At 39.1% G+C, this 25,318-nt stretch overlaps 1 protein-coding gene across 2 annotated transcripts in view; it reads right to left on the bottom strand.

Moving 5' to 3' along the window:
- LOC122976215 (collagen alpha-1(XXVIII) chain-like) overlaps positions 1–25,318 on the bottom strand; it is a 47,365-nt gene that overhangs the window by 19,702 nt on the left and 2,345 nt on the right. The window contains exons 1-14 of one of the 2 annotated variants that reach the window (XM_044344553.1): positions 16,845–17,134; positions 16,553–16,704; positions 14,478–15,052; positions 12,646–12,666; positions 12,495–12,557; positions 9,140–9,193; positions 8,956–9,000; positions 8,741–8,767; positions 8,244–8,288; positions 7,886–7,930; positions 6,981–7,034; positions 5,671–5,739; positions 5,494–5,562; positions 4,965–5,033 (exon numbers count right to left, since the gene is read on the bottom strand). In XM_044344553.1, the coding sequence (XP_044200488.1) occupies positions 4,965–5,033; positions 5,494–5,562; positions 5,671–5,739; positions 6,981–7,034; positions 7,886–7,930; positions 8,244–8,288; positions 8,741–8,767; positions 8,956–9,000; positions 9,140–9,193; positions 12,495–12,557; positions 12,646–12,666; positions 14,478–15,052; positions 16,553–16,697 (1,281 nt within the window). In that variant the 5' untranslated portion in view covers positions 16,698–16,704; positions 16,845–17,134. Of the gene's footprint in view, positions 1–4,964; positions 5,034–5,493; positions 5,563–5,670; positions 5,740–6,980; positions 7,035–7,885; positions 7,931–8,243; positions 8,289–8,740; positions 8,768–8,955; positions 9,001–9,139; positions 9,194–12,494; positions 12,558–12,645; positions 12,667–14,477; positions 15,053–16,552; positions 16,705–16,844; positions 17,135–25,318 lie in introns of those variants that run through there. The other variant, XM_044344554.1, reaches the window with a different exon arrangement.

Raw genomic sequence — 25,318 nt, 5'->3', positions numbered from 1 at the left:
CTAAACTAGACATGATGGATTGTGTTGTTGTCCAGATTGGAGCTGTAAATATGCATTCCTTCCAATATTTACCAAAGCATCCTTTGCTGTCACAGAAATGACTGTATATTATAGATTTGCTAAAGCTAAGCCTGTTCTTGTGCAAACAAATTATGCTAGAATCCCCATCAGTCAACCAACAGCCATGCACCATTTCTTAGGTGGCTTTTGGCAGTGTTAGCACTGTCGACGACTGGCTAATAGCAGCTGTTGATGCATGTAGTTATTGCGTGTTGCATGAAATATAACACTTGCAAAACACACTAAACACAAAGTACAGCTAAGGCTAATAGGAATGTCATAATTTTTGCAGGTAGGTAGGGAAAAATTTAAGGGATCAGCAAAAAGTTTCTTCCTGAAGGGACATTAATTAATTTGACATTTCACTCAAAACCACAAATGTCAACCTCATGGTGGCACTAGAAGAAAAGTCACAGGATCAACACAGTCATTAGGATACAATCATCTGAGAACCATTAATGTCTAAACAGAATTCCAAGCCAATCTATCCAGTAGATGTTGAGATATTTCACTGTACACTGCTAGTGGCGCTACAAGAAAAGCCAGGGGATCACCAAAGTCAGCAGGTTTCATCCTCTTGGAATCATGAATGTAAAAAAATCTCATGATTGATCAATCCAGTAGTCGTTGGGATATTTCACTCTGTGATAAACTAATATGAGCTGATACTGATACTATTGGTCAGTCCATTCATCAATCATTCCAATGTAAATGTAATAAATTTTGGTATTAATAACTTACAGTGTTATTCCTTTTAGATGCAAAAGTCACAAAGTCACAGCCCTTCTTGTTAGTTTAAAAATTCTGCTCAGTTCAGACACCAAACTCATCTTGTAGTGTAAGTCAAGCATGTGACAACAACAATTATGAGATAGTGGTAAATGCTAAAATATAGTGTACAATGGCACAAGAGGAGTCATCAAGTCAGTGAACTGGATTATTAATATCTATTATAGAGCGATATTTATATAAAGTTTGCTAACATTAGCTACATAAGCTTTCATTTGTAAGTGGCAGAATGTGTTATTCTTTCAATATTGGCATATAGTCTCACTTTAAATGTGTGGTCTGCACTGTGTTAGCTACTCATCGTGTGTAATTGGATCATTAGCAGTGGGTGGGGCCCTGCCCTGAAGCATCTCTATATTTGCATGCTGATCGTTTCTGAAAATCATAGAGAGGAGAGGAGAAAGCCTTTAACTCCTTTTCAGAATTGCACATTTTATGTGAAAAAAATATACTGGACAGAAATATGATTCAAAGCAGAGCATTTTATGTGTTTTAAAATGTGTCTGGAGGGGTATTAAAAAACAGAAGAAGCAGTGAGGGATTACACCAGTAATCCAAGTTGACAGTAAGTACAATGGAAAGAGTGCAGCATAATGTCTGGCTGTATATGACTCTGCTAAAAAGTCATATTACCCTTGTGAACATTTCCCTGTCTTCCAAGGTCATCTAAGGACAACAGAAATACAGTGACAGACACAAATGTGCATTGACTAGCATGTAGTAGTAGCAGTAGTGATGCTGCATTTGCATGTCAGCTATAGTATAGATTTTTGCTTTTTCATAACTCTATGATCTCTCATTTTGGCACACAAACTGAGGTGCTAATGATGTGGAAAAAGGGTAATACTGCTGCTGAGCTGCTGTGACTCTGGAGCTTGTCGAGACACGTCATGTGAAGAACGCTGCTTTAAAACATGAACGCCATCTGCATGTCCACGGTCGAGTCTGCTGTTGAGGAAAAAAAACGAGCACCCTCGAGGCCAATGGGAGATACACCTCCTCCTGTTCAGGGGTGGAAACTAATTGTCACCATCTCACAGGAAAGTCCACAAATGATACATTGGATGAAGGTCCGGGGAAGTGGAAAAAAGTATGATATTCACCTGAATTATAGTGGCTGTGCCCACTGATGTAAAGCTGCTCAGTTAGTGTTGTAACGTAGCCAAGAAGTGATAACATCTGTCATTACTGAAAAGCATTCCACTAACTTAATCACTTTTAATTTACGTGTCTGATTTATCAAAACATGTCCGGTGGATGTAGCTATTAATTGCATTAAATACATTTGTACGGATGTATAACATGTGGGACAGTCCTGATTTTACACTAAAATTAACACTAACAGTTTGATTGTGTACAGATATCAACTTTATATTATATCCCTGCATTACATAATGAGTAAATGTAATGTGTTGTATGTTGTAGCCAGTGTATTTAGAAATACTGAGGTCATGAGTCTAAGTCCCCCAACTGTAAAATGTACAAATAGACCCTTTCAACAACAAACATTTTGACTTGTCAAAGCAGGAAGAGCAAAGGTGCAAATAATAATATTCATGATGGCTCCATTCCATTAAAGGTATAAAGTGTAAGAATTGGCCACCTGATCCAAACGATGGTTACGTTCTCACCTGAAAAAGTATTAAAACTTAATAAAGTGACATATTAATAGCACACAGCAAAAATTTCAACAGCATTCAGCCTCGCTCCGCCATTACTGCCTGAAGTTAGTTCTTTGCAACACACTACATATAGGTCATAATTCATTCTGTTGATAATTTTAGTTAATTTGGGAATGTTTTAACCTAAAATTCATGGCCACTTCTTGCACTGTCCACCATTAAGTACCCCAGTGCGCCATGTCAGTGAGAGAGCATACACGATACCAGAGCCCTGGAACTGGCTTACCAAAATAAAATACAGCCATCATCAATGTCTTCAATTCCACCTGTGCTTCTACTGCTTTGACGAGTCATACACATACACATACACACCCCCTCCCAGCAGATATGACCTGGGGCCTGTACTACAAAGCAAGTTCAGCTTAGTCTGGCTCTCTTTGGGTGAACTGGCTTCACTGAGCCTAACATTGGCTGTCCTGGATAACCGGTATCATGGAGCTGGCTATCAACAAGCTCAGTCAATTCTGGGGTTTCCTATCCAGCTATGAGCACATTCATGTGAAAGAGGTGGGGTTGTTAATGACAAGCGACATCATCAGAACCACAAATTAATTGGGAGCCAATTAACAGTGTGTGGATTATTTTTGCAATTATCATCACACAGTTGTCTCATGTTGTTCTGAGCTGCACTGATGGAATCAGAGTGTAAAATCATCTGTCAGCTATCACTCCGGGGATAAAATAATAATAATAGGGATAAAATCAGTAACAGCTGGCTAACCTACTAACAACTAACATTAACAACATTTTTGTTCTGTTTTGCTCAGAAACCATGTGTGAATAATGCCAATAAAACATCAACCTACTGTGTACAATGAAAGAACACATAAACAAGAAAAACTATATAGTTCAAAGCCACAGCTACGGCCACACAGTACACAGTGCTACCTACACCAGTATTACAAGAATTCTGTGACCATCTGATTGTGTGACCTGATTAGTAATTTCAACTATATTTCAAGTGCAAACAATATATCATACTTTATCATATACTTTGTTTTGATAGCTGTTACCAAAAGTGATGTTCCCACAGTTTTTACATAGGGCCACAAATTTTCATAATTGTAGGCTTAAAGAACAAATTTTAACCTTGTAGATACAAGTAAGAATGGTTGATTTTGGTTCCAACTATCAAAATTTGTGACAATATCTAAATACTATGGATGCACCAGTTTACAAACATTGTCCAATTCTGTTGCTTGTATCTCTAGCTTCTCCTACTTTTACTAATTTACATAAGGAATGTGCCTGCTGAAATCATGATTCACAGTTAACATTAATCTATGTGTGCTCAGCAAGTGATTTAGATTTAACTGGTTACCCAAACAAATATGATTATATTTCATTTTTATTTACGTGGTTTATTTACAGGCTTACTCCTCTATAAACCAGGGAGTCCTAGGCACATGCCCACTTTGCCAATGTGGTAATCCATCTATGCACTGTCACCCCACTAGACTCACAAAAAAGTCTGTACATTTTAGTAGATATTTGGATTTTTACCATATTATATTCTATTGAGTTAAATGTTTGGTAATATTTTCTGTAAATTTTAACTCCCTGGTTGGAGATCCAAGTGTTAGAACCTTCTCCACAGTGCAAGAAGTGAAATTCTGGTGGGAAAACATTGAATCTTATTATTTGTCTGGCTTAAATATAGTACATTTTAAGGATATTTGACCTAAAAAATATTGACTGCACCTTTAAAAAATCTGGCATGTGTGATCTATAAATCGTAGAAGGGAAACTGTACCTCAGGTCATCAAGAATACCCAAATTCTGACTAAAAATACAAAGGACTTCTTTTTAAGATGTTAGAAAAACAGAAAATGAGTGATGAAAGTTATAAGCTCCAGCAAGGAACATGTCTAATCTCTGAAACACATGTGTATACCTGTGTGAGTGTGTATCCACATGTGGCATGAGAATGAGTGTGTTTATATACATTATGTGTGTGTACGTCCTGAGAAGACACAGACGCAGGAACAGACTCATTCTTTCCTCTCACGCTGAGTCACTCACTCTGTCATATATCAAGGTGTCCTGGCTATTTTCCTGAATCATGTGTGCATCTTCTGCTCTGCACCAGCATGTTCACATGTCTTCTAGCAGGGACGATCAATGGACCGATCATGCAATGAGGTAATGAGAGCCATACTGCACTGCTGCATGTTAATTTATGGAACTTCTGTGTTGTGTTATCGCCTCTTGTAACCGTACACGTTGTCAATTTCCCGTCATTACACTGTGGAATCTGGAGCCCAGACGGGGGCCTTCGTGCAGGTCAGTGGGTAGGTAGGTGAATTGCTGATGAATGCATCAAATGGGGTCACGAGGGTTCAAAGCTTTTAACTGTCTTGAGTGCATGAGCCTCCCAGGAAAAACTGTGAGCCCCAAGAGCCTGAGACATAAAAGACATGAACACTAACTCACCTTTGGTCCAGGGAGACCTTCTCCTATCGGTCCTCTCTCTCCTTGGACTCCCTGTTGCCCTTGAGGCCCCTGAGTAAAACAAAACAATATAAGTAACAATGGGGTGGGGGACATAAAGAATGACCCCTTTCAATAATTGACTGTTTTCTAAACCCCTCCCCTGAAGAGCCATTGTCCGATCACAGGTTGGATTTCTCCACATGGGACTCTATTAAAGGCACTGATGACTTATTTTCTCAATCAGCCTTTTAGTATGAGCGATGGGGTCCTACATGAACACACAAGTTTCTGCCACTGTTAGAACACTCCTGGATACTTCACATAAGAGATTTCAGTATATGTGTTTAAGCTTTATCATGTACCTAGTCATCATGTGTACTATTAAGACACTTTTACGGAGTTCTCTTTAAAAAGAGTTGGAGACATTACAAAGTCAGCTGGAGACTATCAGAGACCTACTGTTTCAAAAATAACTTTGAACACCACCTGTAACCTTTGTGTGAAGTGTGTGTGCTGGTTTCTTACTCACCGGTGGTCCGGGCTCGCCAACTCCTAGAGGACCCGGAGGCCCTGGTTGCCCCTGGAAACCAACATCACCCTGCAGAATGCGAGACAGTGAGAGGAGTGCACAAACAGGGTTAGGCAAAGGTGGAAGATTATGTTCTCATGACTTAATTTTCCAAAACAATAGGTTGGCAGACTTCACCTTGGGTCCCGGAAGACCGATTCCCGTTTCCCCTTGGATTCCAGGTGGCCCAGGAAGTCCCCGTTCCCCCTATAAAAAGATAGGCAGTGACAGACATGTGAAAAGGCATGCACACAGATGCACAAACAGTTGCTGATTCTTGACCTCAGACATCAGTAAAACTGTCCACATTTTCCGTTTGACCAAGACCGTCTACTTTCTCCAACTCCACACTTCCTCTGTTATTTAGCTAACTTAAAAGGGGGTTTAGGCATGTACTTTGGGGTCCTTCACTCCTTCAGTAAATACTTTATTGGTAAAGAATGCAATTATTCACTCAGACGCTGTAAATCACAGCCATGGTGTGCAGCAGGAGGGCACACAAGAGGCGTGAAGAGGGCGTGGAAATGTTAGTAGGTGCATACCGGCACTTTTTTTTTCCTTTCCCCTGCCCTTTTAGGCAAGTTGGGACAATGATTAAACCCAGACATTAGTCTGCCATTCAGGTGATATAGGATGACAGCCAGATAATCAACATGAACATTCTTCCAAAATAATTAAGGAGGGAACACTTGGTGGGGAGTGTGGGCTCATGGCAGAATTAGCAGCTGTAACACAGAAAAGGGGGCTTAAAAAGTTGGAACAGACAAATAGGCTGACAAGGTAATAAAAGATGAGATACTTCACAGGGCTTTCAAATGTTCCTGTGGTCATGGATCATAATTCACAAATAAGTGTTCAAATGTACGGTCAGCCGATCAGTATATTAGTTTGTAGGGCGACTTGACATTTGTGATGTTATTTATGTCTACGATGAATTGATTTAGTCTAAACACATTTTAAATGTCAACTCTCTGAGCGTAATGTTCTTCAGAGAAAATTTCTCAGGAACAAAGACGACACTTTATATGTCACATGCATTTTCTCACTTAATATTCTTTCACACACAGCCAGCACATTTCATTTTTCAGCAATTCCTCAACACAGGTAGCAAGTTTATCCATTTCCTTTGTACTGATGAATCCACTGACGTTCATACAACTATGAAAGAGACTTAATTCAAACCAGACTGTAAAAGAGTTTATGCATCCAAGCAAAAACTCCAGTGTACTTCATCTGGTTTGAAGACAGTGGGTCACCTTTGACCAGTGCCTTTGGACTGGAGGAGAGGAAAGGCCAGTCTGGCTCTTAAAAAGTGAAGTCACTCACATATAAAGGAAGGAATCTGAGGAAGAGTTTGATTTACTTCTTCCTTCAACACCTCCCAGATTTGAGAACTTTGAACATGTCAAGCATTGATTTCAAAAGAATCAAGACTGAGAAATACTTACTTTTCTACCCATCACACCTTCAGGTCCAACATCACCGATTGGACCAGGCAAACCCTGAATGGTGCAAAATAGCACAGCAAGTTATTGTAGATTATTAAGGATCAGACAGACCCTGAATATGACACCTTTGCAATTAAGATGGCATGACTGACTGTTTGCTAAACCCCTCCCCTGAACAGCGGTTGTCCAATTGTAACTTAGCAACCATAACTTAGCATGTCAGGCCTGTCAAGGTGTAAATTTCTCCACATCATGTTTTTTTAACCTTTCCAAAACCAAAAACACAAGAGCAAAAGTGTAAGTGATGAAATGTGAGTATTGAAATGTAACACTAAGGGTTAAGTTAGAGTTGAGTAACATTTTACTGTATAATATGTATATCTTTAGAATACAGTACATTTACAATATAATACATTTGTATGTATAATACTGCAGTATACCTGTGAGAATGGTGACGTTTTCTAGGAACATACAGCTTTATCTTCAGTCTTTTAGCATTATATTATGTATGTGGCAAACAGTGCTTATTTAAGTCCCATTTACAGGTTTCTTGTTTAAAACAAGAAACAAATCAGCTGAAAACTGTGTTTCATTGTTAAGTCAGTGTTAATTAGCTAGCAGCTACAGCTGCTAAAATCTCTTAACAACAGTTGTCATTTCAGTCGACAGTCGCCTGCTAGAAATGAGAAGCCTGCTTTTGTTTGCTTCTGTGTGTAACTGAAGACCTATTGTTTCAAAAAGTATTACTTTTGAGTGGTAAATCTGCCACCATTACCACTGTAAACTGTCTCTGTGCTCTGCTGAAATGGATAGCTTGACAGGTGGAGAGAAAACAAGTAAGGGATTGGGGCTTTGCAAAAGGTCAGTTGAATTCAGTGATAAAAAAAAAGAATGGTATATTTTACCTGAAGTCCACGATTTCCTTGCGGGCCAACAGTACCTTCAGGACCCTAGAATAAAATAGGAGATGCTTAAAATTCATAGTCCATGGTCATCACAAACAATGCTTTCATCTTAAAGTGGTTGTGTTAGAATCAGTGATAGTGTGGTGAAAAAAACAGATTAAAAGGATATGGAGAATGAACTTTAGCCTGTGATTACCATAACATAAAACTATATATCACTTTATAAAGGTCAGCAATCAGAATTTTGCTCAGATATAATTGTGTAAGTGACTTCTGGAAGAACTGAAGGAATGACAATAAGATTGCAACAGAGATTTATACGTGAGTTTGGTTATAACAACATTAAAGGGCAACATACTCTGTCTCCTTTAATTCCAGGTGTGCCACACTCCCCCCTCTCTCCCTGTAAGAGAATAAAAAGCACTTTAGATCGGTCATTAGCATAGTGTCATTTTGCATAATTTCAGGCTTCTAATGAAATCCCTCAACAAGTTCATGACTCAGAGTGCAATGTCAAAAAAACAATTTATTTAGGAATAATGTGTTTCAATATCCCAGCCGGGAGTTGAGTTTGTTTGCAAACTAATGACATGGGGTTTATGTAATCAGGAACTTTGGGGTTGAGTTCCTTGAAAAGTGAGGTAACCAGAGACACTTGCAGATAAGCTTGACATTAAACACAGATGAAAATAGGAGAAGAAAATGCCACGATATTTCCAAAGTCTTTTCTGTGTATGCTCTCTTTTATAGCACATTATCAGGTCTGGAAAACATAATTCTTCTGTTTCTCTCACTGTTGCAGATTTTCCACAAGCACAGGAACCCTGTACTTTGACAATAGAATCCATACGATACCTTCTCTCCTTTGTATCCTGGTTTTCCCTGTGTGTGCAAAACAGTCTCATTAAGTCAGGAGGAGACAGACAACAACCTAAACACAGCCACACAGACTGCAGAACAAGAATTGTCTTTTGTTCATTTACAACAATGATGCTGGGTTTTTTTGTTGATGCTGTACTTGTTAATCTTGATTTATGACTTAACAATTTGATTTCAGACCCTTAGCTCACCTCTGATCCCTCCCGACCAGGAAGTCCACTGAGTCCACTCTCACCCTGACGGAAAGAGGGATTTTAGTTAGGAAATGCAACCCTGCTGGTTTGCTGATACCAGTAGTAGTAGTAGAAAATCTGTATCATGCAGTTTTATTTAAAAAAAAACAAACAAACTGATGATTAAATGAGTTGGCAGCACCTTTGTTCCCTTTGGGCCGGGGCTTCCATCCTCTCCAGGGCGTCCCTTCTTGCCCTGTAGAGGAAGGCATAGAAATAACATTAGGCAGAAAACATCTATAATAACCTCAAAGCAAGCAGGAGCACATTTGAATGACAAATCCATACAAAATATTTAGTAAACCCTATTGAATCAGTTCCGCAATTAGTATACATACAAACATTTTATATGGTAAAATTTCCTCAGTACTAAAAGTTTAATGTGCAGAAAGGGCCATGGGATAATAGCAAAAACATAGCATACTGTGGGATCATTTTCAGCTTTAGCTAAACATTAACAGGGTTCAGCTGAGTTATGAGAGACTATAAACAAGTGAAAGAACATTTTAAGTATATATATTCTCTCTCAGTTCGTAGTTAAACAAGATGAAAATCAGACAAGTAATTCAATTCAACAACAGAAAAGTAATTGAATTAGATAATTGTAAAATCAGAAAATAAAATATAAATAAAGACATTCAGCAGCATATCATAAAGTAAACCGTCCCTGAAAATAATATCTATAGGCTAGAAAAGTAAATGAAGCATCAGTCCATGTAATTAACAAGAGCAAGTAAAATGAAATTTACTATGGCTATTAAGGTTTGGTTCAACTTTAAAGAATACATTTTATGCTACCTAAGCACATCTTATTCCAATAAATAATTACTTAATTTATCTGGGAATATTAAAAATCTACCAGAAACTACAAGCATCAACTAGCACCTCCAAAGGTCACTGATCTTGTTTGTTTAATCTGTATAAAAACTGTGTGAAAAAAAGTGTGAAAATGACATGTTGACTATTTCTTGGCTGGGTGCAGTGACTTCCTTCAGTAATTGTTTGGCTGGTAACCTCAAGGTGACTATCTAAGCGTATGCTAAATTTAGCTAACTGTTTCCTGGCTTCAGCTTCATATTTAAGATTAACAGGTGAGAGTGGTATGGATCATCTCATCTACCTCTAAGCAAGAAAGTAAATAAGTGTATTTCCCAAAATGTCAATGTATTACTTGTACATACAAAAATTATTAGCTTAGTAACAATGGCCCCCTTTACACCTTGCTCTAAAATGCATTTTGGGTGATCGGATTGCAATCAGATGTGCATGTGCATGTGCTTGACCACATGAAAGGGTGAGTGTAAATGCAACCAAGACACATTCAGGATGGATTATGAACAGATCAGCCAAACCACCTCCAGAGGTGGTCAGGGATGCATTGTGACCACATTGAGCACAAGTGTAAATGCAATTGCGTTACCAATCCACATACAACAACTATGTGGGCGGAAATACGTAATTGTGTGTGACTGTTTCAAACCAGCGAGGTAGCAGCCATTAGCCGGTTAGCGAGCTAAGCTACTAGCAACAAAGCAGCAAGAATGTTATGGATATTCAAGACACTCATGGATGGAGTCAAGATAAGACCAAGTGTCTTCTTTCAGTTTGGCCTAACAAAAGTATACAAGCGAAACTTGGCAATTCATATCACAACCAAGCCATTTATGAAGCAATGGCTACAAGCCATCCTGGCTGCAATGGTAATGAAAAATTAAACACATGAAACTGGCATCCATTTTTGTCGTTGTTGTTGTTTTGGACCAACTCAAACAAGAGGAGGATGTAACATTCAGTTGTTTGAGCTGGACAGAGCAATTGGATCACATTCAGATCTCAATTAGGATGCTGGAGACACATATTAATACCAGGTGTAAATGTAATCAGGTTAAATCACATCTAGATACAATCTGGAACGAGACACATTTTAATGCAAGGTGTGAAGGGGGCCATATATACCTGAAACAACAGTACAAATCAACTGTAAACATAAGTAAGAACCCGTCCTAATGTCATTGTCACAAGTATGATGTCATAAGGCTCTTGGGTTCCATAGCGTCTGATGTTTACATCAAGTAGGCGTCTCTCTGCTTTAAGTCATATTTTTGACATTTTGAGAAATACACTTATTCACATTCCTGCTGAGAGTTAGATTAGAGGATTGATACCACTCTTATGTTTGTGCAGTAAATATGAAGCTGCAGCCAGCAGTTAGTTAGCATAAGAAATAGACTGGAACATAACCTCTCGTAAAAGCACAGCATGTCATTTTTACACTTTACTTTTTTGTCCAGATTTAACAAACAAGACATCAAACAGTGTGAGGCTAACTGTTTCCTCCTGTTTCCATTCTTTATGCTGAGCTAAACTAACTAGCTGCTGGCTGTATAAACACAGTGGTATTTATCTTCTCATCTAACTCTCTGCAAGAAAGCTTGTAAGTGCATTTCTGAAAATGCCAAACTATTGCTTTAAGTTTAGCAATAATGTCTCCACCACTAGGAGATCATTTAATATGTTCAATAGCTGTAAATAATAGTGTAGCTGCTGATCATGGTTTACTATCACATAATGACAGCCAGTAGAATAGTCTTCCTGTTTATTAGTTGCCTTATGTTCAGCAATATGCAATACAAGAGCTCTTTTTGTTTTGCCTGTGCCTCATGAAAGCAACATGCTTGTAGTACATCAAGGATGAAGGCCATTGAGTTTGTGAGCAGATGAGTCAGAGGAGTCTGCGGGTTGTGGTGCATATGTGTGCCCGGACTTACCCGAGCAACTGTCTGGCTCTCTTGTCTGTTTTCATGCATGTGTGTTGTGGACTCTTGATGTTCTTATCTTTCAAATGTCTCCCTCTCAGTGTGGCTCTGTCTGCACACACTGCTCCCGTCAGTATGCGCCTGCTGCCCGTGATGTGAAACAGCTTTTGTTTGGAGCATTAGGTTTAAGAGAGTAATTACTCTGTTCTCATCTTGTGAAAATACATCAAAGCAAAGCCGCTATGTCTAATTGTGGCTGACCCTCTGCGTGTAATAAAAAGGGGGCACTCACATCATGACATGGCTTTGGCAGGTGAAAAAAGTCATGTGTGTAACTTATCTACCAAACATGTGTCCTCAGACAATCCCAAGTGGCTAGATTCTTTCAACAGACATGATTCTACTGATTTCCCATGTAAAAGTCTGTTTAGGCCTGTTTTCAATAAACTGTTAGAGGAATGTAAAGCATTCCCTTTACTCTCACTGCTGCAGGGAGACAGAGCCTCTCAAAACCACACGATTTACTAAACTCCCCCCAAACCCCTGTAATTATGTAGCCTGTTAGCATCAAGGGTGCCTTTGTCAGCTGTGTTGTCCTCTGCAGTGCTTCAAAAGGAACCAGTTCGGGAGTAAATTGTCTTCTAGGGGCAGTAGAAGAATACATGTGGCTTTCAAAAAGAGTAATTTGATCTTATTGTATGAACCAGAGGAGGGCCAATGTTGGGTGGGAAGAATACTTACAGGAGGGCCCATGGGTCCCCTCTCACCCTTGTCACACGCACACTTGCTCAGGGCCAGGGGACACTTCAAACACAGGGAACAAAGAGTCAGATGCGTCATTCAGGGACACAAATCAACAAATGTGAGGAGAGACTGCAGTCTCATGACTTACCCCTTCATCCGCCAGTGTTGTCTGTGAAGCAAGAAACACAAGAATGTCAAGATGTTGTCAAATTTTCTCCATATGGTTGATCTTAATATATACTTCAGCAGACATTTAATAGATCTACAAAAACAGTCTTTCAAAATGAACAAACAGAGTTTGATTCAAAATATGAGGGAAGACTGGAACCATGAACACCTGCTACTCAAACACCCAATTAAACTAGTTCACTGCTGGCTGGGGTTCAGTCTCTGAAATGGCCTTTAAACCTCCTCCACCTGATTCTGCGAGTGGACTCTCATCTTGCACTTCTTCTTGTTACAGACACATCTTGCCAGAGCCCCGATTTTCACCCCACGGGTCGCTTTACTCTTCAAAGCTGACCACATTCTCTATATAAGGGGGAATTTTCAAAATTCCGCGCAGAGACTAAACACAAACCACATGCATTGATCAGTAAAATAACCTCACTAAGCATCCAGGGGATGTTTCCGTAGTGGGGAGGGGTGTCTGAAGGCAGTGCAGACAGTCTGTCCGTTCTTAGAGGACAGAGCAATGCAGCCAAATTCTGAGACTAAAGATAAAAGACAGTTTCTCAGCTGGGACAGAGGCACATGCTTATGACATACAGATGCTGCCTATATAGAGCAATGAGATGAAAGTCTCATGGTAGCTGCTGCTGCTGGGTTCTTGCATGCCAGCAGAAATGCTCTAGGAGCCTCAGTGCCTCAAGTTTTCTATAAAGTTCTCTCTTATCATATTTGGATGTATTGCACCTGTGTCAACAGTAAGCCATAGTTTGAAGTGGTGTTTGAGGAGCTTGCTGAATGATGTAGCGTGCATGCATGTTCTTGCTGGGTTCTTACTGCACCCACAAAGAGTTTTAATGTGGAGCATATGTTACAGTCTAGTTGTGTCTACAGGATGTTGCTGTGCAGCACATGTTCTAATTATCAGTTTATAAAAGCAACCCCAATCATACAAGATCAGATAAACCATTGAAAATAAAGACAAACATTTTCTTTGATAACTCCCAACACATGCATCGCATTTACATTTTTCAGGCAAATTTCTAATTTCAGAGAGGATGTCATAGTGAATTTTATTTTACAGGGATGACTTAGGTGATGACAGCAGAGCTGTTACTATGGTAGCAGTTTCACATCAGGGATGCAATAAGCCAAGAAATCATAGCAATGGGTGGTGTCAAAGATAGCACCGAGGATGTGCCTATTGGGTAAATTGATAAATTAAAGACACTAACATTTGATTCCTTTGACATAAGTCTGTCTGTCTAATGGATTTTTGAAGCCTTGATTCAGTCGTTAATTTCTGCCCTCTGGCAAAGAGCATTTATCAAACATACATGTAATTTCACAAAATTTAAGTGCCAAAGAAATGTAGGAACATAAGAGGAAGTGATTGTATGCAAGTCTGAGCTTGTTATGAAGACCAAAAATATATATTCACTTCTGTCAAATCTCTTTAATCTCTCTTTAATGAAAATGTATTTAGAGAGCCGACTTTGAGGGATTTCCACCATCCTGCCAGATAAATTGTTATTTCTGTAAATGTGAGAGATCACTGCTTCAAAAAGGTTAATCTAATAAGTCTACTCACTCTCTTTTTCTGAGAGTTTTTCCTTATCCAAATCAAGACTGTAAGAATAGAGGGTATACAGATTGTGTTGCCCTTTGAGGCAAATTTGTGATTTTGGCCCATACAAATAACACTGACTTAACACTTCAACATGTTACAGTAGAATACACTGAATGGGCCGTGAGTACCGTTTAATGTAAAATCCTGCATGCAATCTGAAACAAACTTTATGTTTTACTCACAATCTCCCTGATGACTTTATCCACAATGCCTTTGTCCTGCAGGTTGTGAAGATAGCGTGAAGCTGGCGAGTTAGCAATAAGCCGTAGCTGAGCTATATTGGCAGGCTCATTGGCTTCAGGTGTGATGCCTATGGTGAAGAAGCGGACCCCCTGGTTCTTGGCATCAGCCACAGCTGAGAATATGTCTGGATTTCTGGGGTGCGAGATGCCGTCAAAGAGTAGAATGGCCACCTTGATGCTGCTGGGATCAGACTCTTCCAGGTAGATGCGGGTGAGGTTAGTGATGGCATAAGTGGTGTAGGTGCCGTGGCCGATGTACGTAATGGGAGCAATTCTGGCCTTGAAGTTGTCTGGGCCCCTCCACTCTTTGAAGGTCTGCTCTATGATGACATGGCTGCTGTACTGAAGGAGTGCTGCGCGGGAACTGAGGCCCCGGTTGTTCTGCAGCCGGAGGCCCTGCAGCCGGTCCATCACGTCTGAGGCAAAGCGCTTCTCCTGGGCATGGTTGTCTTTGGCACTCTCTGAGCTGTCGATCAGAAAGGCTAACTCCAAGCTGCAGTCTTCATCAATGAGCGCTGAGTGGGAAGAAGAGTTTATTCACTATGAGATAGTAAACATTAATGGAATAGTACACCATTTTGGAAAACATGCTTATTTGCTTTCTTGCCAATAGTAAGATGAGAACTGATGATACTGCTCTCATCTGTATGCTAAATATGTAGCTAGAGTCAGCTGCTGGTTAACTTAGCTTAGCATAGAATAAGTGCTTAGCATAAAGACTGGAAATGGGGAAACAATGTGTTTAATCTGTACACGCTGTAGTTTCACTGGGGTTTTGTGTTACTTTTTGGCCGAGACCAGTTGCTAGGCAACCAACGGAGACTCCAGAAATTTACTGCCCCTGGCAAAAAAAAAGTCTGGCACATAATCATCCATAAAACTGTCAGTTGTCGTTTTTACACTCTCAATTTTGTACGGAGATTTTGTACGAGATTCCGTATAACGTGTTTATTAACAAGTTTTAGAGATGCTGGTAGTTGGATTTTGTTGTGATTGTTTGTTATGGTTGCAGTCTTTGTGCTAAGCTAAGTTAACTGGCTGCTATCTGTAGCTTCATATTCAGCATACAGGTGTAAGTGGTCTCAATCTTCTAATCTAGGTCCTGTTAAGAGCGAGAATAACAGTATTTTCTGTAAAGATGTGAAACTATTCCTTTAACTCAGTTCATAATCAGTAAGAGCAAAGAGGACCAAGCATCTTTTCCATGCTGTGATATTTGGCATTTCATCATTAGACATTAGCTGTTATCGGCTTCGTACACATCACCAAGTTAACTGCACATAATGTATTTTTCCTGTATTTGCTTTTGCCAGGCTGTTGTCAAGAGCCTCTCAATCAAGATGTATCATTCATGACTTTTATATCCAGCTAAATATAAAGACTGGACTGATCACAGCTAAATGGATTGCAGTCAGGAGGAAAATTGTATCTGTGGAGCCTTCAGAAGGGGTAAAGGTGATTTATTGACCACTTAGGCTCTATAGGGTGATGCCTTTTCAAGAAAAGTGTGATAAGTTCATGAATGTGACATATAATTTTGAAGAAGAAATAAAAGTAACTCAACTTGCAGCACCAACCTTCAGCAATGGAAGGAGGTCACAGATCTAATATAGGCTGAGGATAAATCACATTAATCTTCACGGAAATATGTCACAGAGAGAATGTGCCTGGGGAAACAGGATTCTGAGCGAATAAAACATTTGGGTAACAGAGCACTGAACGGTCACACAAGAGATGGATGGCAGTGGAAAGCCTGAGAGATATGATCAATCCAAGTGGATTGCATCCTCCAGCAATGTCCTTGTTGAGTATCATGTTCCATTTTTTCGCCTGTGGCAGCACCTTTTTTTCCTAGTGATGAAAGAAATGAAACATGTGCCACCTGCACAAATTCCACACCACTATCCCTGAGTAAGAACAGCAGTGGAAAAGAACCCATAAAACTGACTCTGTAGTGCATCCATGATGGAAAATGGGCAATAATATCATAAAAAATACTGCTACTTTAGACTTACATTTGCCATTTTGTGGTATGGAGTTGGATGGATATACTTTGTTCTTCTTCCTGGTAGTCACCACCTCTTCAGAGTCTTCATAGTCCTGTGCCCAAAGACCCTGAAGTCCCCACAGTAGCAGGAGCCAGTGCAGTGAAGGGACCATGACTTCCCTGAGACAGAGGAAAGAGATGGATAAAAAGACCCACACACATCCTCACATTTTAATACCTTCGAAGAAACCTGCACACACTCAACAAGCTTTAACAAGTAGGCATGTTTGAGAGTCAGCCATCAAACATGCAAAACTCACAATGTTGCTGACTTAGGTTCCTAATGTGTTCAGCTCTGCAAAGCTCCCCTGCAAGTGAAGAAATTGTCAAAAAAGTGCAAACAGGGCAAAGGCGAGATTCTTCATTCAGAGTTAGTTTGGTTCCATGTCCTGAGCATCAAGTTGAGAGTCCTCTTCCAGAGTTGGATCTTAGTGTTGGGAGTCTGTAGGTCAAGACCATGTAGTGACACCACCAGCAGCAGCTTGTTGCCAGACGTTTAGACTGTATACTGGCTCTCATGAGACTCACATTTGAGCCATTCTAAGGCGCAGTAAATGAAAGAAAGGCCAGCCCTTTTTCAAACTCACTCACTTCCATTTTAGGGAGAGTGTGGGAGGGGTGGCTGGGGAGGCTGCTACAGACACTACAGCAATCCCCCTTCATGACAGAGCAATGAATGCTTTTTCCACTTTTTTTAGATAGAATGTCATTTTCACTTTGTTGGCCATGACATTTAAAACAGGGACAGAAGAGAATAAAGCCTTAAGGAATAATAGCAATTAGTCTTTTTCACTGAGACAGCTCGTTGATATCAAAACAGGGCTTTATCAATTCTTTGTCATTGTGTTGCCCGGTAGTAGGGCCAGAGCTACTACTGAGGATATGAAGGTCATGTCCTTGGTAATAACTCTGGAAAGTGAAGGGATTTATGAAGAAGACATTTTATGGTGGAGTTTTTAAAGCTGAGTCTTATATTTTTTTAGACAGAATTAGACATTTTACAGGCAAAAAAACTATGGAACTTGAAAAATAAGTAAAACAATCTCCCTTTTATAAATAAAGAGTTGACTTTCTAAGCAATAAAAAGCACCCTAGGTTAATTCAATACACTCAGGGGTTAGTCTGGTATGATTAGTGGTGGCTATAATGTTTGCAAATGTTAGCTAAGTTTAGATAGATATTGCTGCATAACTGACATTACTGAGTGAGTTCACTGACTTACTTTACTTGTGCTACTGCATTTACTATTATCCTTTAATGGTCACTTGGGGTCAGAGTGGTGCTGTTACATAAGAGTAAGAATAAAACATAGTCTTGCTTTAAATTAAATGAATTAAATACTCCACCAGAATTACATGTACTGCACCAAACCATGTAGTAAGATACATTTTATAGAAAATATAGTTGAACAGTTAAATGAATAAATGAAATGAAATAATATATATTTTGAAAGTTTGGTTGGTAGCTAGTCAAAAATGTCTTAGGTGGGTGGGGTTCTGCTGGGTAAACTTGGACCTATGGCTTCAGTATTTCTAAAATTCTAGCCCTATCCGGTTGCTAATATTCTTGCAGGTAAACTGCGTTTTTTACTTAAACCTGCAAAAACTGATTTTTTTGTCCACTTGGGGGATTCTTTAACAAGCACTGAACACAACACAAAACTCATACGTTGAACTTGTTAGCAAACCATTGCCTATTTACACATCCGGCAGACATGGTGCAACATTAGCATTAATTTACAGTCGTGTTTCTGGCCACTTGGTGAATGTAAGTCTGATATTCACTCTCCTACTAGCTGTGTTAGTCCTGAGTGAAATAGCTATAGTTGCTAACTGTGTGTGTCTGCTGTTGGGTGCTAGGCAAGGAGCATACAGTGGGTTTTTAGAGCTTTTTTGCTTAAAACAGCTGCCTGCTGCTGCTAAAAGCAACACAGAGAGGTGAGAATAGTACAAAACAGTATAAAACACACTAAAGTTCAGCAAGCATAGTCATTTGATCCATTATTGTTATAAAAATATCAATTAAAACTGCTTTAAAGTTAAAAATCTTTTATTCATGTTCTCTGTAATTGTGCCTCCAGAGGCCTCGACCTTTAAATAATCCAGAAAGCTGAAAAAGTTGGATACCTTAAGGCGACACACCTTGCAAGAGCAGTGTACCATGATTCACCTGTGAAAACACCCAAAGCAGTCATTTGTTATTCTTTCTCTTGGCATGATTTACTGTAAACGTTCATTTCCAGAAGCAAGAGAGAAGTACATTAGTATGAAGGGTGGTGCCTCTGTAGCACACAGCGAAATGCATACTTTATTCTTTTCTGACAGGAAAGACATTTTTGTCTACAACTAGATATCAGATCTGTGAATGGAATTACTTAACATCATTCACTCATTCATGTCATTCAGATATATCATTCAGATATCAAAATGGGCGAGGTTTAACCAGTATGCGTGCATTTCTTTTATATCCTAGACCCAGAAGTCAGCTTCTGTACGCTAACACAGGAAGAATTCTCTTCTCTGGCAGAGGTCTTTTCAAAGCCGGATGTGAAAGGCTGTTACAATGCATCAGTTCAGTTTTTATTGAAACCTGGTGCATGTCCCTTTCAGCACTAAAGTAAAGTCTCACACCTCCTTAATCTTATTATAATTCCTATGTAGTCCTGGATCAGTGGAATACCATGAGGCTGTCTGCAGCCATAAAAGCTGCAACTGGAATCATATACCTCTGCAACAGGGATGACTGTGTGTGTTTTTATTGCCTACTGTATCACTGAAAGCAAGGAAAGGTGGGCTGTCACTCAAGAATGCTTCCCTGAAAAGATGGACCTCCTTAAATCGGGTTCAGCTCCCTTTCCTTCGTGTGGAGAGCTGATTAAGCGAAGCAAGGATTTATGGGAATTATTTTGTCATTTTAATATTGTGTTTGAAAGTACTTTGCAGCGAGAAATATGAGGAAGCAGATGTAAAAGCTTATAGTAAAAGCTGCTGTTTTGGCTATTTTACAAGAGTGAATGAAAGTTTTATAGCAGAGACACTTGTTTTGTTGCATTATACAAAAAGTGGCAAAACTAGGACACAGGATGAATCTGAATTTCAATATGATACGCCCTATAAAAATGGGAACCCGTAGAATTGTCAGTTATGGTGAAAGAAAGACGTCTTAGTATTTGGAACACCGAAAAAGGTGACTACTAATCCACATGCCCCTGTTTTGACTATTTTTTTCAAAGCCTTTGGTTTCAAAGTTAACTTCTCATTTTTCTGATTTCTTTCACAGCAGGAATTCAGAAATAATGAGCCTACATGTTCACCATACTGCATTTAAAGTGTGCATAACTTTGCTGAAAGGCTTTCCAAAAGCAGACCCAACACTGTCTCTAAACTACCCAGCAATTAGTTGACATTCATTCAAAGAGTATATGGAAATAAATGAATAAAGATATAAAAGAGCACAGTGATGCTCTGAACAGATGCAGACACCAATGAGGGGCATCAATAAAGAGCAGACCATGGCTTTTTTTTATGTAAACCACACATTTGAATTTTAATGAGCAAGTTGTTTCCAAGAAAAGGTGTGTAGAATGAAGAGAGGAGGAAAAACAAAACAAGTCTTTCTTTTTTACAATGCCACCGCTTAGCTCTTTGATATTCCCAACCCCTCCAGGTATCTTTGCTGTCATATTTGACTTAACCACTGTTTTTACAAGATAATGCATGTTCCTTAAACATATAGTTACAGCACCGAAGAGAACATGACTGACATTAGTGACTGTTTATGGCTGGGATCACATCCATTCACACATTTGTAACTCTGAAAGATTACTCAGAGCAACAAAAACAGGTATGTATGTCCCGACAAGCTTTCATACCCGTCTGATCTAAAGGGGAGCTGACAGCTATGCCACACACTAGGGTAAAACTGCAAATAACAGGAGTCTGGTTACTGTGTCAGAAACATTTAGATAAGAGTCATGCAGGTTGTAAATCACAGATCAAATACATATTTGACTTCAAACATATTTTGTCTTTTACTTTCTTGTACTTAACAAGATGAAGAGTATACAGCCACGCTAACACCTCTTTCAGGCTGCGCCGTAATTAGACAGTACGGTGCTTTGAGATGAATGCTAATGTCAGCATGCTAATATGCTCTCTATGACAATGCTAACACGCTGATGTTTATCTGGTATAATGTTTACCGTGTGTCTGATATCACTCACTATTCACTATTTAGTTTTTATTTGAACCATTTTATTGAGGGTGAAACATATGCTTTATGTAGTGCCCTTAGCAATTGTCACAATTGAACAAAAAAAAAACTTTCTGCTAACAATCCCACAATGCGATGATCTGCATTCTACAGATGCAAAAATGAGCAGTAACCAGGTGCTCAGGAAGAGCTGCAGGCTGTGGAGCCAAGTCCAAATAGTGGCCAGAACTTGTAATTACAACTTCTTGGGGTTCGTCACATGATGCACACTGGCCCAAGAAACATCTTCCCTACACACAATCACTGGAAAAGGAGAGGCTTTAAACGGTGGATACATTTTTCTGACTGGTTTTATTATCAGAATTTGACACATTCGGTCCAATAACGTTTAGATAATCTAAAAGAGCCGCAAGATTAAAAATGCAGAAGCTTGAGGAAACCTGCAGAAACATTGCTTCATTTTTTTGGCTTAAAAAAAAAAGAAAGAAAGAAAGCATTTGCAAACTCTGCTTCACCTGTGCAGGGCTGCAAAATAAATCCAAATGACTGTTTCATATCTTTCAGTCTACCACTATGACTAGATTCTCTGTTGCTTTGCCAAAACTGACAGATACAATACTCAGGTGGGGATTTGTTTGGAAGGGGGAACATTTGGCCAAGTTTGAATAGGGGTTATTATTATAGATTCAAATAGAAGGCAGGATCCACGGATCACTCCATGATGTCGGTCATTAAACTTTTCTAGTGATAGATAAAGCACTATTGCATCGGATTGTATGAAGGAACATGTCCATTCTTGTATCACCTGGCTGCTCACACTGTTGTAGCTCATGCAGACCTTGATTATTGTAGCTACAGTAACAATGACTGAACACAAGCACAATCCTTGTCAACATTGAGAAATATGTGGAAAGTTTTTTGGGAAACATTGCCAACATTTCTTCACTAACTATAAAGCAACTTTTTCACCAAACATTAGAAAACAGATTTTGACATTAAGTGACTTTCAGAGTGTTGACAATCTGTTTCGACTCCTGCGTGTGCCTGTAGTAATCACAACCACAAAAGCCTGGCAACACAAAGTACTCCCACTCATCTCTCATCGGGCTTTACTTTGGGGCAAGCGCAGGATGCTTAATTCAAATATGTGCAATGTTTTCACAGACAAATACAGACTAGTAGAGATGTATCAATGCATGCAAATAGGCAGACAGACAGACATCTGTGGGTAGTGGTGATGCCAAGCCAATCAGTTACAGTAATATCCAAAACATCTGTTGGCATGTTTTAAAACACTTAGATGCAATTCAAAGGAATATTGGGACTATATCTGATACGCTGCTAACACTGAACTCAGTGAACTTGATCATCGCATAGAACATTGTGCTTCTGCTCTGTGTGGAGTGTTTGCAGTTGAGCATGAACAGTGAACATCTAAGTATGTATTTTAATAAGGGAGGGCTACTACCTTTGACATTTGTAATTTGACAAGTGAATATAATTCCTGTATTGACATTTGCAGTTGATATGAGTTAGAGAGTTCACTGTTCTCTGGGGAAAACAGAAATTATTAACAGCTAATGTGGACTAGACCAGTGTCTTTAAAATGTTGAACAATGTTGATCTCATACACAGCCTGAAAGACCAAAACATTGAATTTGTTTCAATGTAAAGACAACAGAATATTCTACCAGAGAGATAGAGAAAAACAGATATTACATTATGCTTTAAACTGAGGTTGAACAAAGGACTGATTTGAGCCTCCTGCAGTGAAATAAAAGCATTACATTTGTCAAACTCACACACTTGCACAAAACCTTCCCCTCCACACATTCTGCCTATATTAGTACAGCAGCACCCTCTAGTGTAAATATGGTGGACTCACATCACTGTCTGGACATTTCCTGCTAATGCCAGTATGTTCTCCTATCTTCAACACATGGAATTACACATCCGCTATGCAAATATAACAATGTAAAGAATCAGTAACATACACTATCCCACTTTCATGCTTAATGTAAAAATATGCAGTCAAGATTTCAATCGCAAATTCTGAGTAAACTGTTGTTGTTTGATGTTACCTTTTGAGGTCAAATAGGATGTGTTGTAGAAAGGAGTAGGCATTATAAGCTGTAGCTTCAGCCTGCACCTTTTGCAGCCTGCAGACATCTATAATTTGTGTTATTGTGTTGTTTCAACTGTTGTATTTGGGTAATTGCCTTTTTTATGTATATATGTATGTGTGCGTGTATATGAATGTATGTATAGTCTGGTTAGTTTCTTATTGGGCGTTTTGTTTTGTCTCTCACAGTCGGGTGTATGCTGATGAGCAGCTGAGTGCATCAGCACTGTATGCCCTATGATTAACTTGTACAAGATGTCACCCTGCCCTCCACCCTATTCATGCTGGAGTGAGTCCCTGCCATTGACCCAGTATTTTATTTTTTTCTTCTTGCTACTTCTATCACACAACATTTCAGAAGGAAATATTGTAATTTAGATTTGTAGTTACTTTATAGATAAACATCTTATACACAAAACATATGATCAACTCAGAAAATATGATTTTTAGAATTTAATTACTACCCAGTGGTCTATAGAGTAGTCAAAACTGGATCGACATTGACCAGCTACAACATTAAAATCCTGCTCATACTTTAGCTAATAATAACCCAATAATACAACATTCTGAAACTGGACTTGGATAGTTAATACTTTTACTTTTGTTACTTAATGTATTTTTTTGTTTAAAATACTTCTGTGCACTTCTTAAGTACAACTGAATTGAAGGTAGGATTTTTAATTGTAATGGAATATTATATTATTATTATTATTATTAGCAGTAGTAGTAGTAGTAGTAGTAGTCTCTATTAATTGTAATAGAGTTTTAAAGTATGATACAACTACCTTCTCTTCAGTAAAGAATACACCACTGTGAGCAAGAAAAGTCAATCAATAAAATATATATTTGTTACACTGACCCTCATTTTTCAGTTATTTTTGTTTGTTTTTCTGGCAGAGAAAAATAAGCATTCATTTATTGTATACTCAGTAATTAGCCTGAATTCCACTTTTCATATGTGCAGTATGCTATGGATAATGATTGCAAAGTGTACTCACATGCTGCATACGTCTCTAATCAAGAGACAATGCATGGCACATGCTGTTCCTGTTTGTGAACCTAGAGCTGTTTAGTCAGTATGTGCAACCATACAGTTTGAAGTCTATACCAAAGGCATGGTGAGGTCATCTGACCTCTTATGTTGAGGTACAATAACAGATGTTCAATATCTTTAAAGTCCTGCTTCACTCAAAAATGTGTTTTTCTTCTTGTTCCTTCAGTTTGATGTTTTAGCTTCACTGTGCAGAATGATGTATGTGCAGAGTTTGACACTGGAAGGCTGTTTTCACATTCATCTGCTGAAAGTGGAAAGTTTCTCTGTGCTCCCTGAAAATCTAAGTTAAAGGGATGGGCCTATAAGCATGATTTGTGACATCACAAATAGTTTGGAAGCTAATCCTGGTCCAGTATTCAATTTACACAAGTGTGACGTGGAAACTTGAAGCCTCCGATCTACATACACTGAGAATGGACTTGTGAAGTAGGAGACATCGTGTGTCCAGCACAAACGGGTATCTCCGGGTCTGAAAAGTGAAGCCAATGCAGAAGTGACTTAAACTTGCATTCTTTCTAATGACCAGCAGGGGGCGACTCCAGTGGCTCCAAAAAGAAGTTTGATTGTATGGAAGTCTATGAGATAATGACCCTACTCCTCACTCGATTTATTACCTCAGTAAACACTTTCCAAATGAGTTTATGGTCTCAATCGCTAGTTTCAAGTCTTCCTCAATACAGCATGATGTTCATTTATTATAGTCCCATGTAATTTAAATTTGACAATAAAGCATATGCTTTAGGGCATGGCTACATTGTCACTGACAAGTCACTACCACAGCAACAAAGTTGGTTAGGTAACGTAACCATGGCGTAACCCAAGATTCACAGAGTATAGGCGTAGCCATAGCCGTCGCTATTTCACTGTGTTTTCAGTTCATGATAGTTAATTGTAACATTTAAGTCGCCTAAAAAAGTCTTGTTCAGTGTTCGGTTGTTTTAAAAGACCCTCTAAGGAGTCAGATGTTCAGTTTTTCCGGTAAGTACATTTTGTTTTAATGGTTTTAAGCCTGTTTTTTGCAAGTGGAAATTAGTATTAGCATTATCACAGTTAACCATAGACTGTAAATGCACCTTGCTAACCAAGCTAGGAGCTAGCAGCTAGCGTTAAGGTCAGCTCCACTCTCTCATCCAAATATGGTCACTTCTCATCACCTCTGGCTCCAAAATTCCAAGATGGCAACCAAATGCCAAACTCAAGGCTACAAAACAGGAGTCCACAACAAGCCCCAGGAAGAGCACCAGGCTTTGACGCTAATTTGACATAATGGCCAAACCGTGTAATTACAACATCACGTGATACTACTGGGCCTAAAAAGACTTTTTCCCACAGACTTCCATTGTGAA

The sequence above is a fragment of the Thunnus albacares genome, chromosome 24 (assembly GCF_914725855.1).
Source record: "Thunnus albacares chromosome 24, fThuAlb1.1, whole genome shotgun sequence".
In the NCBI taxonomy this organism is placed as follows: Eukaryota; Metazoa; Chordata; class Actinopteri; order Scombriformes; family Scombridae; genus Thunnus; species Thunnus albacares.
The sequence above is the reverse complement of the archived record's forward strand: the minus strand, read 5'-3'. Positions and strand labels throughout refer to the sequence as shown.